At 40.4% G+C, this 20228-nt stretch overlaps 1 protein-coding gene across 5 annotated transcripts in view; it reads right to left on the bottom strand.

Moving 5' to 3' along the window:
- tnrc6c1 (trinucleotide repeat containing adaptor 6C1) overlaps nucleotides 1–20009 on the bottom strand; it is a 68125-nt gene extending 48116 nt beyond the window's left edge. For 3 of the 5 annotated variants that reach the window (XM_029123123.2, XM_029123126.2, XM_029123127.2), the window contains exons 1-3: nucleotides 19724–19910; nucleotides 6429–6531; nucleotides 5277–5298 (exon numbers count right to left, since the gene is read on the bottom strand). In XM_029123123.2, the coding sequence (XP_028978956.2) occupies nucleotides 5277–5298; nucleotides 6429–6491 (85 nt within the window). In that variant the 5' untranslated portion in view covers nucleotides 6492–6531; nucleotides 19724–19910. The other 2 variants (XM_029123124.2, XM_029123125.2) reach the window with 2 other exon arrangements.
- Nucleotides 20010–20228: the final 219 nt, after the last annotated feature.

Below are 20228 nucleotides of genomic sequence, written 5' to 3'. Positions count from 1 at the left end.
AATCAGGCCTTTATGCTAGAGTTGCCAGACAAAACCCAGTCCTCAGTGAAAGGCACATGACAGCCTGCTTGGAGTTTGCCAAAAGACACCTAAAGAAACCACATTTTCTGGTCTGATGAAACCAAGATTTAACTCTTTGCCTTGAATGTCAAGCATCACGTCTGGAGGAAAACAGAAACCGCTCGTCACCTAGCAAATGCAATCCCTATTTTGATGTATTGGGGTGGCAGCATAATGCTATGAGCTGAAAGACGAACAGAGCAAAGTACAAATAGATCCTTGATGAAAACCAGGTCCAGAGTGTTCAAGGGCAAAAGTGCACCCACTGACAGGACAACGACCCCAAGAACCCAGCAAAGACAACGCAGCAGAGGCTTCGGGACATGAATGTGAATGTCCTTTCTAAATTTCAGGGCGAGAAGACATATATGATAGAGTACAGTGTGTAAGAGGGTGTGTGTAACAGGGGAGTGTTTAAATTTAAGCAGATCATCAAGATAATGAAATTGTAAAATATGAGAAAAAAATGAATCAGTTTGCAGTAGCCTATTCTGTATTACAGTTAATATTGTGGACAAGAGAGAAAAATATAAATAGTGGTGGTAGAAAGGAAGGTAATGGAACCAGAACAGGCCTGAATGGTGAGAGGGTGGTGGGCTTCAACAACGGGTCTGAAACTTGGCCATAGCCAGGACAACACCGTGAAGTGGTAGGAACACATTCTGCTTCCACAAATGGACTTACTGATGGGAACCATCAACAGGGATGAATTTATGTGCTTACTAGTTTAAAATATACATCTCTCACTGACTCCAATAACTGGTACAATAGACTAGTGTTTGTTGAGATAATGAGCAGTGTTAATTCCGGTGGAATTTGCAGAGGTTTTAATCTTTTAAATTTCCCAAATGGAAGGATATTCGGCCCATAGTGTCAGGACGGAGTCCCGGGGTGCGACGGTGCTAACCTCTGACACACGTGCTCCTCCTCGCTGGTGTACTAACCACCGGCATGGGAACGACGGCAGAACCACCCCTTCCCCACACCGGCGTCTTTGTTGCGTTTGATAAGATTCGCTTTAAAACAGCCTAGTTTCTCTTCACCCCTCGTGGGTTATTGTGCTTTGTGTTTGTTTCGTAAGCCACCTAGTGTGCATTTTTTCGATTTATTGGATAAATTGACTTATTTGCGCCTGGTGCTTCTTTGCCATGGCATTTACACACATTACACATAGACCAGCTGGGAAACGTAGTGGAAAGCTGGAGCACTTTGTTCCGGTTTCAGAACATATCAAGCTAGAATTTAAAGGGATAATCAATCCCCAGAAATAGAAATCATGAAATGTAGTGACAGCCTATGTTCTATTAGGGGTGAATGACATTTTTTGGTGGTCCTGTCAAATCTGAAAATCACGGAGTTGCTAATAAAAAGGTCTGATTACTTACGTACATGAGAATTTGTATTCAATAAATTGGCAAAAACACGTTTTCGCTTTGTCATGATCAGGTGTTGTGTGCAGATTTATGGCCAAAAAACATGAACTATATATTATTTATAAATTCAGTCTATAATAAAACGTTGAGAAAATAGGTGGCCTAAATAAATTCCAAAGTCACTGGAAGAATTTCACATGCTGATATTGACTTTGAATTGTTTTGCGGATAGGTTTTCTAACAACTTAACCACAGAGCTAAACATTTACTTAGTCAACAGTGCCTGTCAAGGCAGCATCACAGTGTGGGTCAACAGATTTGGTTATCAACACATTCCACATTTAGGTTGCTAACTATAAAAGGCAGAATAAAAATCACTATATATATTGTTACCATATTTGCATTATTTAACTTTTTTATAATAATGTGGTTATGGGTGGATTCCTACATTAATCTGAACAATTACACAAGATGTGGGTTTCAGCTTAACCAAGATAGATGTAACTTCACATGTAACTGTACTAATGAAAGGAGTCTTTACATTAGGGGAAAATAAGCAAGGCTAAGGATGCGCAGGATAACACTGGTTGTTTGATACACACTACTTTCATAATGACACATGTGCCTGTGTATAGTATGTGGACACCTTTACAAAATACAATCCCAGAAAGGGGGTTGGTGACAACATGAATATATGCATAAATGGCCCATGCATGCATGCATTCTGGATGTTGATGTGCTCCTATACAGTAGAACTGTGTCACATTGAGGGTTAGGGGGCTGTTCTGTCAATCTCAAGGGCTCTGAGCTGCAGCAACCCTGCCAGTAAACACACAGGAACCTGGTGTTCTTGTGCACTTTTACAACTGCATTTCTTGGGGCCAGTTTCACCTGAACACATCTTCCTTATATTGTCACCCCCTCAATTAATATCTGCACCTACATAATCCTACCAACAAAAACAGTCAACACCACCTTGCATGTTACACTGTAGTCAATTAGCTACTGCTCTTATTCATCATGCATGTTACATTGTAGGCAATTAGCAACTGCTAAGCCAGAGATATTTTCATGAAAATACTAAGCTATACAACACAAATCATGTATGAGATCAACTTGGTTAGAACAGAAAATGCATGGGAAACATTAACTGCAAAATGAGTCAAAACAATGTTGTTGGCATAGGCTACTGCATGATAAAGCTCCATTTTGGTCTGATACATATCAGAACCAATTTAAATCAGATTCTCCCCGCTCAGACGGATTTTGGATTAAATGTGGGCCTGGATGTCCAATAATTATGGTACTTTGGTTTACAAGTATTTTAGCAATGCATCTTTCCTGCACTGCCCAGATATGCATTTCCCAAAAGCCCACACAAAAGATATATAAACATTAGAATATTATTGAAACTGATTTCCAGCTCAAAGACACAAGACACCCACCCAAGTGGCGTTCAGACTTCCAACAACTATAATCTATTGTGGTGCGCTCCAATCACATCCAGATAAAACCCAACATATCCCTAGGTGAAACCCCAAGACAGATTTACCACTTGAAGCACTAATGTACCTATATTTCCCCCAATCGCCCACAGGGAAACAAAGGATTAAGTGTGTCACTATACTGTAAGTAGTGACCTCAATTGGCCACCATTGGTAATGATGAGAAAAAGAAAACGGAACACATCAGTGTTCATCAACTTGATCTTACACTCTACAATGAACAATTTTATATCTGTTAAAGAAAAATATCCTTAGTCAAGAAATACGAGTCTAAAAACCAATTATCGGCACCCCTATTCAGTACTTTGTGCACTGTCACCATACCAAGATAAGAGCACTGAGTCCTGTAATGTTTGATGAGGAATGACAACAAAAAGCCAGGGATGAGACCATTGAGCCAGGCAGAGTTAATACTTCAGTATCTAGAATTTCTTGGTGCCAGTTTCACCTGAACACTCATATTTTCACCCCCTTCAATTCATCTCTGCACCCTACATAAACCTACCAACAAAATAGACAACACCACCATGCATGTTACACTGTAGTGAATTGGCTACTGCTCTTATTCACCATGCAAGTTACATTGTAGTCAATAAGCTTCTATTTAGGGCGACTTACAGGAGCAAATTAGGATTAGGAGCCTTGCTCAACGGTACAACAGATGTTAGCTTGTTGGCACGACGATAGGAAGCAGCTTTCAATTACTGGCTCAAAGCTCTTGAACATTAGGCTACCCGCCGCCCTTCTATCTGCCCGGCCTGATGGTTGATAAATATCCTCTATATATTACATCGTATACGTATTTGTTTTGTCATTAAAAGGAGCAAATTCTGTTATCTTGGTCTTCACTTGTGAACTCTTCAGCTCAAACCACACATTTTTAATAGGGTTTAAGGTCATTTGTGTTTGCGTCAGGAGGAAGGCATTGGGTCATTATTCTGCTGGAAGTTCTAACATTCCTCCTGGAGGAGGCAAACAAACTGTCCTCAGACATTTTCATGATAATTGACAGAATTCCTGTTGCCATGAAACTTAAGGTTCTGAAGTGCAACCCCATTTTCAAAAAAGTTGGGATGCTGTGTAAAGTGCAAATAAAAACAGAATGCAATGATGCACAAATCCATTTATCCCTATATTTAACTGAAAACAGTACAAAGACATCATCATGAATTTGATGCCAGCAACACGTTACAAAAAAGCTGGGACAGGGGGATGTTTATCACTGCGTTGCATCGCCACTTTGTTTATAGTAGATGTTTATATCTACTACTTATACTATGAATCTACACATCAAGAAGCTTTAGGAAAACCAGGCCCTGGTTCCCCTTGGATCCTTACTGGATTGGGTATTCTTTCAAAAAATGTTTAGCACGCACACCTTCCTCCACTTTGACTTCCTCAACTTTTAACCACCCCCAAGTCAAGTCATACAGGCTGGAACAGGACCATTAACAGATGCACTAATGAGATTAGGAACCATCCCTCACACAATATAAGCACCACCCAGTCCCTTCTGCCAATGTATCCCATCTCTAGTCTACATAATAGGCCCTGCCCCTCCAATCAGGCCAGGCCCCTTTCTGCCCTCCCCCCCTCTAGCCCAGGCCACTCCGACTCCCCCTCTCAGAGAAAGTGAGATAGTGAGGATGTTTTCTCACGACAGACCTCGGGGTCCACTTCAGAACCGCGCTAGCTTAGCGCACCATGTACATAGTTATTCTTGGAGCAGTTCACCCATTACTCTGATGAATCTCATCAGCCTCCCTTCACCCTCTCTCCCCTCGCCTTGACAGTGAAGCCCCAATGAGGGGAATTTCTCAGTGCTTCCACTGTTCTGTATCCTGTCCTCCAATAGGATCCAGGTACACAGTCAGGGTAACCTAGATTATTCCGGCCTTCCTCAGCCATATGTACAAACAAACAGTTCATCCTCAAGCCAAGTCCAGACTCAAAAAAGTCCAGTCCACCTCAAAAAAATGACACGTTTACATGAGGCAGTAGCTTTAGAGCCATGAGGTGGTTAGAACAGGAGTCGTCAAACTACTACAATAAAAAAATTTTTTAACAAAACTATGATGAACTAAAAAGCTATGCAGCCTTCGGTTGAATTTCAAAATGTTGATGCAGTCGTTGAGTCCAAGTTGGCCCACCTGGATTAGATGAGGCAGGAATTCTTTTGATATGTTAACTGCACAAAACAAAGGCCGCTCCAGAATGAATCACATTGTACATTCTACTGTAAAACCATTTAAATAAGCTAAACCCACATGCAACTCACTACACAGCAAAAGCAGGAAACATTTCAGTTCACTTTCAGGGGTTGAGGTGAACAACTCACCTTTGGTTGTCTGTTCAGGGGCCTACAAAGAAAGAGCAAGAATGCATTAGCAACAGATAACAAAAAACATGCATATGGATACATAGTAAAAACTACAGATTAACAATTGCTAACCAGATAAATCTGGCAAACATACATACATACAAGTTCATCCATACGTTTTGTACTGGTGAAATGAAACCGAATGAAGAAATAAGTGTGAACTTATGTGAACCTAAAATAACATCAAAACTTCTTCAAAAACAACAGATAAATGAAGCCAGCCAACAAAATTGGAACAAACTATTCATGGTAAGGTTCTTGTTAGCTAATTTTAATGCTAAAGGTTTCATGTTCATCACTCTCTGCTGCCATGCTCAGGGACAGCTGCCTGTGGGTCAGGGTTAGAAGTTGGAACAAGAGTAAAATAGCGGACGACATCTTAGAGTTGAAATACGCACAAGCATGCACAATCTGGCATAATCAGATACATCCCAACGTATCCCTTCTGCTTGGCTTCATTCAGCCACATAGGAGTGTAGGATAGGTTATGTGGGATCCAGAGAGAAGCAGTAAGACAGTGGAAAAGGATCACTGACACTTCAGAGAACAGGAGGAGCAGGTCCAAGAGAAGGTACATGGGAGCAGGGCAGTGTAGGGGCTGATAAACATATTACTGGGGTTGTTATCCAGGTCTGTGTACAAGTTGTGACCATCTGGTCCCCATGAGGTCTTGTGGACCGTCCCCACTAAGAAAAACCACATCTTTCCGGTTTAGGGGCCAGGTTCAGAGTTAAACTAACATTTGGGCATGATGTTCAAATGTATGTCATATTTAGGTTACGGCTTTAAAGGTTAGCGTTTAGGCTGGGGAACGGAGAATAGGGTATCTGTCTTGACAAGAGGAATTTAGGCTACTTCAAAGCAAAATAAGCACATTAGCTTGCTTAATTCGATAAGCAAACAAGTAACTTTGGATTTTATGGTCCAATACAAAAAGTACATTTTTAATGTTTTTTCACCTGTTAAATCAATACAACTAAACCAGTTTTAGGCTTGTCTGATTAATAATAAAAATAACAGACATTTCAGTATGTTGGCTGTTTAACCCATTTATCGTGTTTAATAATATACCCATATGAAGTGCCAACAGCAACAAAAACTGTGGCTCACCTTTTTCGGAGCAGATTCCTTCTTTTTCTTCTCTTCTTGCTTTTTCTTTTTCTTTTCTTCCATCAAATGGTTCTCATCTCATGTTCCATGCCTCTTCTCACAGCTTGAAGAGAGGATCAACAGAGAGATGTTTTTTTTGTGTCAGATCGTATTAACCTCATTGACAGATTCAGACTGTGTGCACTATCTGGCCTTCTGGAAACAATTCAATAAGGACACCCATTTAAAAAAGGAGACAACTACTCAACTGTCAGCCTGGGAGCAGAACCAATTGAGTCCAAACAAATGTTCCTTTAAATGATTTGGGTAACTGAGCCAATGTCAGGTCTCCTAAACGGAAACTTACGTTTTGAGAATTATGTGCAACTTCCAGCATGCAATGGCTGCGTCTTAAAAATTCTCCATTTGTCCGCCAAATTGTAGGCATAACTTTCATTCATCCATGTTTAGAAGAACAGAAAAGGGGTTTACCTTCAGACTAAACATTCAAGTCTTAAATTAAGTTTGGTTAAGCTAAACTTATCTACTATCTAAGGGGCTAATGTTGGCTCTGAGCATAAGCAATAAGGCCACAAACTGCCGAAGAACAGAACTGACTGCTCCATGTACGTGTTCGGTTGGCTGGCCATGAGCCACAGCGGTGTACTCCTACATCTGTCCTTATTGGTTCCAAAGAGCAGCAGAACGAAGAGTTGTTAATAGGCAGGCAACACCTATAAACAGAATGGATTTTCTACGTTCAAGACTATGGCGATTATGTGGAAATGTGCCTCAGAACTCACTGGTGCGTGCTACTACTGGCAAAACTTTGATCCACGAATACGTATTTCAGGGGAGCCTACGCCAAAGTTAAAACACTTGGCTACTCCTAGGCTGGCTCAAAATAACCAGTCTCCATTCAACAGTAATGAACGGTACTAGCATCACCGAGTATCAGAACAGAGAAATGCCCCTTGAACCTGAATAGTCGTTTGCCCCGGGAGAACACTGACCTAGACTACAAGTAACACTGTCCAGAATGGTTTCAGTAGTAGGTGGTCCTAGTGGCAGAAGAGGACACGGCCAGGAGGACAGTGTAAGACTTGGACTACGCCTGCATGCCTAAAGACCAGTGTGTGAGCATGCATGTCCGTCTGCAGCCGGATCCCCCAAGCAACGTCCACCTGTGTTGCCTAAATCAAAGAGATACGGTCTGCCTGCGTCCCTCCGCCTGCCTGCGAAGGTCTCCAGACTGGCACTAGCTGATGATTTGGTTGCACCCCCAACATCATTCTTCACAATGCTTAGATTAAAAAAACATTTTGCATATTTGTTTATTTCGAGAGGAAGATTAAGTCGTTTCATTAGATATTATGTTGAGACACCTGTCCTTGTCCATTAATGATTAGGTTACTAAGCAAGGGGGCGTAGATGTCCATATTTTTGTTATGAAGTCATGGCTAGACCTTGCAGAGCAACCGTAGAGACATTTTATTCCGTGGTTTGACTTGGCTATTATAATTCAACTTCTTGGTAAACACTGGCCAATAAGGACTAGTGAAGGGAAGTTCAACTCTACTGACTCCGATATTTTATTCAGTAACACCCTCAACTGACGATTCTAAATACATGCTGCTAGGCATACAAAGACATTTTATTTTGTAATACAATTAAAGTCCAGTAGCAGCTGCAACACAATTAGATTGCGTTTAGAAGTGTTTTGCTTGAAAACTGTGAGGGCAATGAATCACTGTTCACAAAATGCTCACCACTTAAGCTCATCAACAGGGTTCTCCGACCTTATGCATCTGGTATTCATTCAAGGACAGATGTCAGTATGTAGGGGATGAGGGAACGAGACGTTTGTAAAATAACTTTGTGACAACTGCTGATGGTAAAAGGGCTTTATAAATACATTTGATTGACTGGTTGACTTGATCTGAAGCAAAAAATATATATATTATAACTTTCGAGGCCAATCACCAATAAACCGCATATGGGGTCTTTAGCCTACAGATCGAGCATACAGGTTTGATTTGAACTTTGTAAATGGCATGTGGTCTTGTTCGATATTAGAGTTAATTGAATTACGCTATGGACTTGGCATCCCCCCTAGCTTATTTTGCCTCTTTAATCTGCCTCTTTAGCCACTTCATTTTGAAAAGTCTCATTGTGTAGCCCTGCGTTCACATTCATGAGCGAGAAAGAGTACCTCACACATGTGGTCACACTCACAAGAGTCCTGATGTATGTCTCTGTTTGCATGTGTGTACAGATACATGGATCCACAAGGTAATGTGAACCAATGGTGCCTACAAGAGAGGTATTGATAGTGATAAGACCAAGGGGTTGTGGGTAGCTGTGTGTGCACAGGTGTTGACGAGACCAGGGGGTTGTGGGCACGAGTGCATAGAGGAGGATGAGATGAGATCAAGGGTGTGTGCAGGGAGGTTCATGAGACAACGGGGATACGGGTAGGTTTTTGGGGGTGAATGGGGCTAGACAGAGGGACAGACACAGGGCACTAAGCCAGGAACGTTCATTCAATAACTAGCAAGCAGCAGCCACTTCAGCAACCAAGAAATCGGAATGAAGCCTTTCTGCTCAGTAACATCACATTACGTAGACAGACAGCACTTCCAAAAACATGCTGGAAAAACTGATCTGGCGTGCCACATTGGAGCCCTCCAAGTATGCAGGGGAAATAAATGCCAATTCTCCATCACCCCTAAAAAGGCAGAAAAGTAAACCAAACCAAACGTAGCTTTGTATTAGGAAAGACAAAAACAGAATGGGTAAGAGGTTGAAGACATAACTTAGCGAATTGAATGTTAGTACAGGAAGCGCTTCTCTACATCACTCTAGACAGTGCAAGACCAGAAGGACAAAGAAAAGATATTTTTCATATGTCGCTACAGTCATTCTGGCACTAAAAGAAGGCCTCCAGAAATCTATGGATTAGTTAATTCAACACCAGCTGAATTTCCCATTTTACATTCCCAGTCAGTAATCAGAGCAGCTGTTCAACAAATGCAGTCCAAGAATTAACTGCACAAATAGATCACAGAACATCCACAACATAAGGACTTAAACTCCATTTACATAGCCGTTTTCACATCTCCATGAAAAGCTAGCATGCAGCAGGTTGAGGGACAGGGGTATACCTAATACATTCTTCATAATTTTTATTCTTGCTTGCTAAGTGAGAAAGTAAGACCAATCAGCTTAAATGGCATCTTAGTGCTGGGGTGAATCAACGGAACATATTTGTACTGACATTTTTTATTTATACAAGCTAAAACTCTTTGGTAGACAAATTGAACATTTAACCAACAGTCCAATGGCCATTACCTGTTTAATAAACAACAGCCAGGAGCATGTCTACGTTCTCTCAGCCCAATATTCCATTAGTTCCAACAGCAATGTCCCATCAGTTGAACAGACATGGGCCCAGGGGACAGACCTCAAGGTGCTTAGGCAATTTAGAAAAATTGTTAGACAATTTAGAAAAACTGATTTGATATCAAGGCAAAGCATTGTTTTTTAACCTTAAGCATTATATGATCACATTCTATTAGTCTTGTGAAGAGCCTATCAATTTCAACATATGTGGAATACCGCTCTAAATGGTTTTTGCAAAGTTATGTTTGTGTTTTTTGGGGGCGGGGATACCTACGTGCACCCACAACATGAGAACTCTGCTGTAATCGATGTTTCTCACCCTGATAGGCTAGAATCATACACCTTAGCACACAGACAGCTAATAAAAAAAAATACATCTCACATCTACACCAATCAATAACAACATTTATCACAATGGGAAGTAGTTAGTTGTCAAACCTCTTAAAACGAACATCACTATCAATATAGAAGTTAAAGTCTAAACATGTTGATCTAATTACTTCTTTGTAGAGATAGCATTTCTAGCATAATTGTGAATCAGATTGCTATGGGCACGCCAGTCTTTAGGAAGTGGGAAAGGGATCTGCTTAGCTTCATGGTATTTGAAGTACGAAAGGATATTATCTGATAGCTCTGTATACTATGACTTTTGTCATGACGATACAGACTTTCAGACTAAGCCAGCAGCATCATCCCACCCAAACTCACCATGTTAGATATTGCAGGGTATTGAATCACATTGTTCAATGGAATGCTTTGTATGGAACAGGGCTGGGCGATGGGACAACATAATCGTCTATTGACAATTAGGCAGCCATTGACCATGACATCAGTACTTCAAAAACAATGTTTTACTATATTTCAACATGACATGTACATCCGGGTGCGCCAGCACATAAGCTTGCAGAACAGTGAGAGAACAAACAGGGACTCATGTCAAATGGCCAATTTTCCCAGTAGACCATATAATTAATGTTCAAAAACATTGTGGACATTAGACTACAAACCTAGGTAAACTGCGCTAGGTGCATTGATCAGCGTGCATTCAATCCCACCTCCCACACTAGCGAGTCTTGTCAGTTGTCACAAACAACTTTTACCAAAGCTATGAAAAGGATAGTGCATTTATAATAAAGGGAACAAGGAAATGAATGCTATTCATGCATTCTTTCTAATGCTTGAATATAAAAATAGCATTACCTAAGTAAACATTTTTTTTTTATTATTATAAGACAAAACTATTACACTTTTCTCAATTTTTTATTATGCATGAAACATCTTTCAGTTTCAACAGGCTCGCTTCTTCTACTGGCTCACACCGAAACTGAATAACTGCCAAACAGGTGAGGATGTATGCTGTGTTTTTAACAAGTAAACATTTCTTAATACATTGTGTTATTGCCTGCAATTTACTCCTTATACACTCACCTAAAGGATTATTAGAAACACCATACTAATACTGTGTTTGACCCCCTTTCGCCTTCAGAACTGCCTTAATGCTACATGGCATTGATTCAACAAGGTGCTGAAAGCATTCTTTAGAAATGTTGGCCCATATTGATAGGATTGCATCTTGCAGTTGATGGAGATTTGTGGGATGCACATCCAGGGCACAAAGCTCTCGTTCCACCACATCCCAAATATGCTCTATTGGGTTGGGATCTGGTGACTGTGGGGGCCATTTCAGTACAGTGAACTTATTGTCATGTTCAAGAAACCAATTTGAAATGATTCAAGCTTTGTGACATGGTGCATTATCCTGCTGGAAGTAGCCATCAGAGGATGGGTACATGGTGGTCATAAAGGGATAGACATGGTCAGAAACAATGCTCAGGTAGGCTGTGGCATTTAAACGATGCCAATTGGCACTAAGGGGCCTAAAGTGTGCCGAGAAAATATCCCCCACACCATTACACCACCACCACCAGCCGGCACAGTGGTAACAAGGCATGATGGATCCATGTTCTCATTCTGTTTATGCCAAATTCTGACTCTACCATCTGAATGTCTCAACAGAAATCGAGACTCATCAGATCAGGCAACATTCTTCCAGTCTTCAACTGTCCAATTTTGGTGCGCTTGTGTGAATTGTAGCCTCTTTTTCCTATTTGTAGTGCGTGTTGTGGCTTCACAAATGCTTTGCTGCATACCTCGGTTGTAACGAGTGGTTATTTCAGTCGAAGTTGCTCTTCTATCAGCTTGAATCAGTCGGCCCATTCTTCTCTGACCTCTAGTATCAACAAGGCATTTTCGCCCACAGGACTGCCGCATACTGGAGGTTTTTCCCTTTTCACACCATTCTTTGTAAACCCTAGAAATGGTTGTGCGTGAAAATCCCAGTAACTGAGCAGATTGTGAAATACTCAGACCGGCCCATCTGGCACCAACAACCATGCCACACTCAAAATTGCTTAAATCACCTTTCTTTCCCATTCTGACATTCAGTTTGGAGTTCAGGAGATTGTCTTGACCAGGACCACACACCTAACTGCATTGAAGCAACTGCCATGTGATTGGTTGATTAGATAATTGCATTAATGAGAAATTGAACCAGTGTTCCTAATAATCCTTTAGGTGACTGTATATCAACATTGTTTCGACAAGGGGTTGGGAAAATGTTTAAATCCAGACATTGCCCAACACTGCACTGTGCGCCCATCTAATTCCAAAGAAACTTTGCACACATCATTTGGGGAGGTCTGGCAAGATAATAGTACATCCACATTTCCTGGTACCACCACCGGTATAAGTGGCTTCATTTTGTTATCATGGTCCCCTTTGGTGCCTCCTGTGAATACAGAGCCATTTTGGCAGGCCTGAGTGCTGCTCATAGGGGTCCCTGACCCAGAGAGGGGTGCGAATGCCTACCCTCTCTGTGCCCCTAATCCCCTTTTCCAGAGCCAAAAGACTGAAGCACATTATTAGACCACCAAGGTTCACATCAACATGCCCACTCCCACCATGAAGCATATTAGTATTCTCAAGCATATCTCAATAGATTTAACTAACTTCTTTATTTTGTAAATTTTTTACATAATGCAAATTGAAAGCAAAGATACGCCGTATGTCACAGGAATAAAGACAAAACAGATGGACTATCCATCACTGAACTCTACTGTATGCAGAAACAGTGCATGATGTTGTGCATCACACCATATTTTTAGCATACCGAATTATGCTTGAAAGACTAAGATAATTCGGTAGATAGTATTTTGTTTAAGATGCCATTGTACTGCGCAAAACAAGGCACAAGTTGAGCAGGGTAATTCCACACGCATATGCAAACGAAGGCTGGGGTTCTAAGTGTTTCTGCTGTATTAATTCACAGTTGATAGTCATACAAATAACTACAATGCACTGTGCAACTCAAATCGTAGCTTAGCCAAGGAAGGCTGGAAAGACCTAAAGGCGACGAAAGCTCAAAGTCCTCCTACTGCGTTTGAATCCGATTACTGTTGTGAATGATGACATTCGTTTAGGCGATAAGAACAACAGTTTGAAGTAGACGATGGTTGCAGGGGCTTCCAGACAGGTCGATTGTGAGCACACAGCTCATTTATTAGCAGCTTCCGAAACAGTTCTGAAGTGCACGCCGTTGTGTTACGCCGAGAAATCTATTGAACAAATCTCCCACGTACACAGCTGATAAGAGGCGACCAGAACTGCCTGCAAGTATCCATAAACTTCACCTCATTGTAGTGTGAGCCAAATGGGAGCGGAGATGGCTCTATTTTACTGGAGCGCCGAATATTTAGCAGCCCAATTTAACGGAGCGGCAGAAGGATGCCGGTCGATATTGCTTCAATCCTGCTCTGAGTAGCACTCACTTTACGGGGTCAGGGGATGCCCAGCCATGCATGCATGCTGTAGATTGAAATATGGCATTGACTTCATTCAGATTACCTTTGGTTATGTTTCTATATTTAAAAAAGAAAAAAAAAAAGTATTGTCGCCACACAGCTACAAGATGTATGTTCTCTTTAATTAATAACGTAACAAAATGAATTGACTGAATTTGGAGCTACCGTCTTTTCCTGCGAGCGAGGAGTGTTTTTTAGCCGAGCAGTTAGGAAACATGTGGAACGTAATGCAAAAACTGCACAGAGGGCAATGAGAGGGATATAGGACCTCTGCTCACCTACTCCACCTCAGTGCAGCAAATCGTCCTGCTACACAACTAACAAACAAAATTACAACATCATCCTGATATTTGTTATTTGTATACAAAAGCAGCAGCAGTAGGTTTTATTCATCAAAGATCACTACATTTATCTTATTAGAAGCCAAATATAGGGCTAAATTCGCTATGAATATTTGTAATATTTATAGAGAAGAATCCTAACCCAGAACAAAAAACTAGATCTGGAAAAACATTTAAAGACGAAAAATTGTATAGGCCCCCCTTTAGAGCATTGTGTTAACCCTTACTTGACCAAGTTTATTGACAGAAATCATAAAGCTTTATGATTGTGCAACAAGGACCTAGGAAAAAGTTGCAGGGGAGAGAATCTGCCAAATTGAAAGCAATAATTTTTTTTATTGAAGAAGCATGGAATTATTTAAACTAATACCTAAAAAGGTTGGATACCCCTGAATTCTGACATTAATGTGCACTATGTATTTTTGTTCGCATAGATTTTTCAACAACAAAATGCCAGCTTAAAGCCCTGCATAGGAGTCTGTCTACTCGGGATTGTGCAACATTACATGGATTTTGTGTGGTAACATATGCATTAGGCCAGCAAATTCAGGTGACAGAAAGGCATTTCACAGAAGTAAATAATGTGGTCATTGAAGGCGAGGGTTGGGCCGATCTTTTGATGATCGAGGGGGATTTTGCCAAGGCAGATGCTTCAGCAGTTGGTGATATGCTGTGGGGTCGGTATCAGCATTGCTTCTTTCTTGCCGCTTTGGAGTGTGAGGAGGTTGTTCTGCATCCAAGATTTTACCTCATCCAGACGGTCGGACAAGCTTGACAGAGCAGATGTCAGGCTTGGTTTTTGATGTACACCCGTGTTGTCTGGGCAGCAGAGGAATCAGACAGTTTCGTCTGATGATTTGGTTAACTGGGAGTATATAGAGGAGGACAAGAAAAGGTAATAGAACTGACCATTGTTGGGGGAAAACAATCTTCCAAAACAAGGGCAATGTACTGCTTGCTGTTTGAGAGGCAAACCATTTCAGAGCAGTCCCAGAGATGGATCCACTGTGTTGAAAATGGCAGAGGGCTCCAGAAGAATTAGGATAGTGTGGCATCCAGAATCGGCACAAATGAGCAGGCCATTTATAACCTTCTAGTTATTTACAAGCTCCGGCCTTATGGCTTGGTTACATTATGCTACACTTTCCAAAACTAATCAAAGAAGACTGGAGGCACTCGATTTTGTGGCATAAGCGTGTAGATAGATGCGTGCACCACATTGTCAATAGAAGACCGCCAGAGTTTTGCAAGTGTGAAGACAACTTGGATGGAACTGTATCAAGTGTCTGTGCAGAGCACATGCATATTGCTCCAATTTTCCCGCGATCGGCGGCCACAATCCTGTGTGGTACATCTCGAACATGCCGGGATAAATTCAAATGCTGTGGAAATGATTATGCAAACTAAGAGAAGTCCATCTAGCATTTTAATTCTCTCTTGTAATATAAACAAGCCCTTAGAACTGTGTGTGGAAAGCCAGACCGGAAAGCCTCATAAAGCTGTCACTGTACCTCCTAGGACTTCAGACAGAAATTAGAGGTTGGAAATAGCCCAGCAGTTTAAGACTGGGTCAAGGGAGGGTTTCTTGACCAAGAAGGTAATAGCAGCTATTGTTAATATTGAAAGCAACCGCAGCGTCTAGAGACTTGCTGAAGAGATTATTAGAGATGCATATGAACCCATTTATTATCACAGAGGTTTAGCTCCTTTTTAAATCATAATGGTAACAGAAATTACCCAAATGTTTACATACCCTTGAATGTTTGGCCTTGTTACAGACACAAGGTGAGACACGTTAAAATGGCAATAAAAGGTCAATTTCCCACACCTGTGGCTTTTTAAATTGCAATTAGTGTCTGTGTATAAATAGTCAATGAGTTTGTTAGCTCTCACGTGGCTGCACTGAGCAAGATGGATACTGAGCCATGGGGAGAAGAAAATAACTGTCAAAAGACCTGTGTAACAAGGTAATGGAACTTAATAAAGATATCCAAAGACATCCAAAGCCTTGCAAATGCCAGTCAGTACTGTTCAATCACTTATTAAGAAGTGGAAAATGCAGGGATCTCTTCACACCAAGCCAAGGTGAGGTAGACCAAGAAAGATTTCAGCCAAAACTGCCAGAAGAATTGTTTGGGATACAAAGAAAAAACAATAAGAAAAAAAAATGAACTGCATGGTCGAGTTGCCAGAAAGAAGCCTAGTGAGGCTAGTGAGCTCTCAAGGCATGGCGAATCTTGTGAAAATTGATGGCAAGATGAATACAGCATGTTATCAGAAAATACTGGCAAACAATTTGCATTCTCCGGCACAAAAGCTGCGCATGGGATGCTCTTGGACTTTACAGGATGACAATAACCTTAAGCACAAGGCCAAGTTGACCCTCCAGTGGAACTAAGGGTATGCAGACTTTTGAACAGGGGTCAGTAAATTTTTTTCTTTGTTGCCATGTTTTGTTTTATGATTGTGCCATTCTGTTATAACTTAATATGAATCCCATAAGGAATAAAAAAATGTTTGCCTGCTCACTCTTGTTTTCTTTAATAATTGTACAAATTATCAATTCCTCAAGGGTATGCAAACTTTTGAACACAACTGTTAATCTTCATATTTGGACAGACAATCACGATTTTAGCATGTCAACTTAAATAATTAAGAAAAGTTCAGATTTTTCTCAAATGTCAGAAAATCTGATTAGGGCTGTTAAAATGTTCCATAAACTGTACTTTAATATTTGTTAAAACATTTATTTTGAATAATATTTGAATCATCAAATGTGTGTGAAAAACTGCATTCTGTTTGTTGCCCACTGTGTCTAGTAGAGGGCAACTTAACGCAAAACAATGGAAAGGCCAGTAAACAACGATAAACACTTTGTTATAATGATCAAAAGGCTGAAAAAAATAGGCCACAAAAATAACAATGGTCTGAAAAGGTATTGCACCAATTGAATTAAATGATTACCCCAGATCATCTGGCAAGGTTTACCACATACAAAATCAGCTTTATTTGCAGAAATACCAGCATACTAACAACACCTTTAAACCTGCCCCCAAAAAAACACACCCTTGGTTGAAGTTTTAGTTGCGAATGGACGCCTTATATGAAGCAGCTTCGCTTTAGCTCGAACCAGCGATCCTCCGAACACAATGACCGTTGTCAGCCGGGAAGCTTCATAAACAACGCCCCATAAAATCTGCAGACCTTCCCAGCAAGAAAACTTACTTCAAAGACTCAGAGCACGTAACGTAAAAAATTACGCTACCAACTCGACCTCGGCACAGACTATCCATTTTACACCCGTTACACTGACTCCCCTCTGGCCTTCTCTCCCGGCAACCCCAACAGCTGGGCAGAGCCCAAATGAATGATCCGGTTAAGCAGGCACCTCCAGGGGTTAGAACCAGCGATTTTCGATCCTCTGAACACGATAACTGGGGTCACCAGTGAAGCATCGTTACCACTGCCCCATAAAAGCTGCAGACGTTACAGTGGGAAACAACTACTTCAAGGTCTCAGAGCAAGTGACGCTAATGGCTGGACTAATTGAAATGCCACCAGCGTCGACCGCGGAGCCGACTGACCAGTCATTTCACACCTGTTAAACAGTGTGACATTTTTCAAAATATGCATGATTAGAGCGCAGCTTGAGACTATCAACATAACCGGACGTTAACAGCTTAGCTTCTTCAAAGGCAAGTTTGACAAGCTATAAAGTAACAGAACATTTGAGGAAAAAGTAACCTAAGGAAACATGTTTTATTACATTTAGAAAAAATGGCCCTCATTCATGTAACTTGCGTACGATCGAATTTAATCTTAAAAATGACCTTACGATAATTTCCCAGACAAAGCTGATATTTAGTCTCATTATTTTTGTCGTATCCTTACCATCCTCAACGTCAAAATATTAAATAATGTTTAATTTGCAATAAGCCATTACTGTCTTTATCAAGAAAAATCACAACAGCCTCAGTAAGAACAACCACAATATAATAATAGGTCATTTAAATATGTTGAAAAGGAATAGTACAAACGTACCAGAATGTTTAATGTATTACTAACCATATTAATGTATGACTTATTCCTTTCACACTGTACTTTCTCTTATTTCTGTCGTTAATGCTTTGTAAGGTTTGAATTGCCTTTAAAGTATGTAATGCCCTAGACAAACTTGCTTTGCCTTGCTTTTCCTATACTAGTCACGCATGCCTGGTACTGACAAACTTGGAGATCATAAACGGTCAATATAATTTCGGTGACAGCATACTGATTAGCTAAAAGTTCCTAAATTAACTAGTGAGTGTATAAATAAACCAGTGTTACAGGCAATAATATATTCTGAAAGCTGTCAATTTATAGGTTGAACATTGCCACACCCGCATACGTTACGTGTGTCATATGTAAATAAGGACAAGTAGAGCGCGTTCTCACGTCCACCGATTTATCAATCTACATATACCTCATTTGGAAGAGAGGCGACAGTTTCGTAAATCACACTTGGAAATGATCGCACGTCCCTCCCCACGCTTGAATCTGAGGTTTCATAAATGAGGACCAATATATTTCTTCTCATATTTTGCTATTTCCAAAAAAGTACTTCCACCATACAAACTGCCCAACCAGGAGCGGAACGTATTGAATAATTTGCAAATGATTAGCAAACAGTGGTGGATATGAAACTCGCTTTTTTTAAATGTTCAAAGTACAGTTACAGATCTTAATATTTCGGCAAAATAAAATTTTGACTAGTAGAAATTTTAACAATTGAAGTAGCAACTAAAGAAAACATTTTGGTTATGATTCTCTTGCAGACGCGATATAGCCCCAAATAGTTGAACTTAATCCGTCCAAATCCGCAAGTGTGCTACTGAACGTTCCTCACCTGAAAACAACAAATTAAATACTTAAAACTTAAACTACCCCATAAACACTTCAAGTAATTCAAGTACCCTACCGTAAATCTACTTAACTGTAATTATCATGTAGCCATCTGTTTGCATTAGTGAAATCCTAAAAATAAAAAGTATTCGATTTATATTGTACAAAATCTAGAGGTGTTGGTTTTCATACATTTCGTAAATTGGTAACAATATTGCAATGCTCAAACAAAGAAAAACGAACACTTTGACATATTGATACTGTACAAATCGGCAGAGAATCCCCGCCCCTTAAAAACCTTCTCAATAAATAACGGCTGCTAGATTAATATAAAAAGCAATACTTTCTACTTTATTTCCCACAGCGTATTTTGGTGGACTGTATTTCAACGAGAGGTTACGGTTAGGTAACAGTACTAACAAGAATAAAATAATATGTTCTGTCCTAGTTACAGTATTAAGTACTCCACTGTAGTCAGGCAAGCTCAACACATTACTGTAGTACCAATATGAATTCGGTTGCAGCAAGCTAGCAATGCAATGTTAAGCTAGCCAACGTTATTTGGTCCTATAAACGTCGTTTTACTAAATTGAACTGTATGTAACTTTAAGTTATTTCCTATGGTGATTGCTTACTTTGAAATCAATAAAAATTCACATATAAATCCAAAGCAAATTATTAATCACGAAAACGTAAACTGTACATAGCAAGTGGCGGCGGATATGGCAGCAAAAGTGTGACAATTCAGCAACCAGCGACAATTAAGAAACTTGCTATTTGGGTGTAGTAAATACAAACCGAACACTATAACGTCATAGGCAATTTCAGTTACCTTTTCTTTGATGAGTTGACATCGAGAAAGTCGATGTCATGATTTTAAAGTGCAAACAAATGAACACTGTTTTTCAGCCCGCGACTGTGAAGCGCTCGTAAACTCAGCATTCCAGGAGAGTAAATTATTATTGCAATATCCAATATTTGTAGAGCGTGCATGTCGAAAGTTGTCATTAACACGATCATTCCTACCATGAAACGTTCAGTGAGCTTTCGTTTGCGGGGCCTCCGCAGCCATTTTGTTGAAACTGGCGATAACAGCAGCACCCGACACTTCAATCAGAGGTAACAGGAAGTGCATCTGTCTCCAGCGACATGGCCACGTTCAGTAGCCAAATATTGTTAAACGTTGCAGATAGTGATGCACATGAACAGCTGACATGCTAAATGCTCAACATGTTGAATAGAGCGGTATGTTTGTTATACATTGGATTTGTAATCTAAACGTTCCAAAACAGTTTGTCATTCTGAACTCACCCTTGCAAAAAAAAAAAGAGAGAAGA

This window comes from Esox lucius, chromosome 11, assembly GCF_011004845.1.
Source record: "Esox lucius isolate fEsoLuc1 chromosome 11, fEsoLuc1.pri, whole genome shotgun sequence".
Taxonomy (NCBI): Eukaryota; Metazoa; Chordata; class Actinopteri; order Esociformes; family Esocidae; genus Esox; species Esox lucius.
Note: the sequence above shows the minus strand (reverse complement) of the source record. Positions and strands in the feature narration are given on the sequence as shown.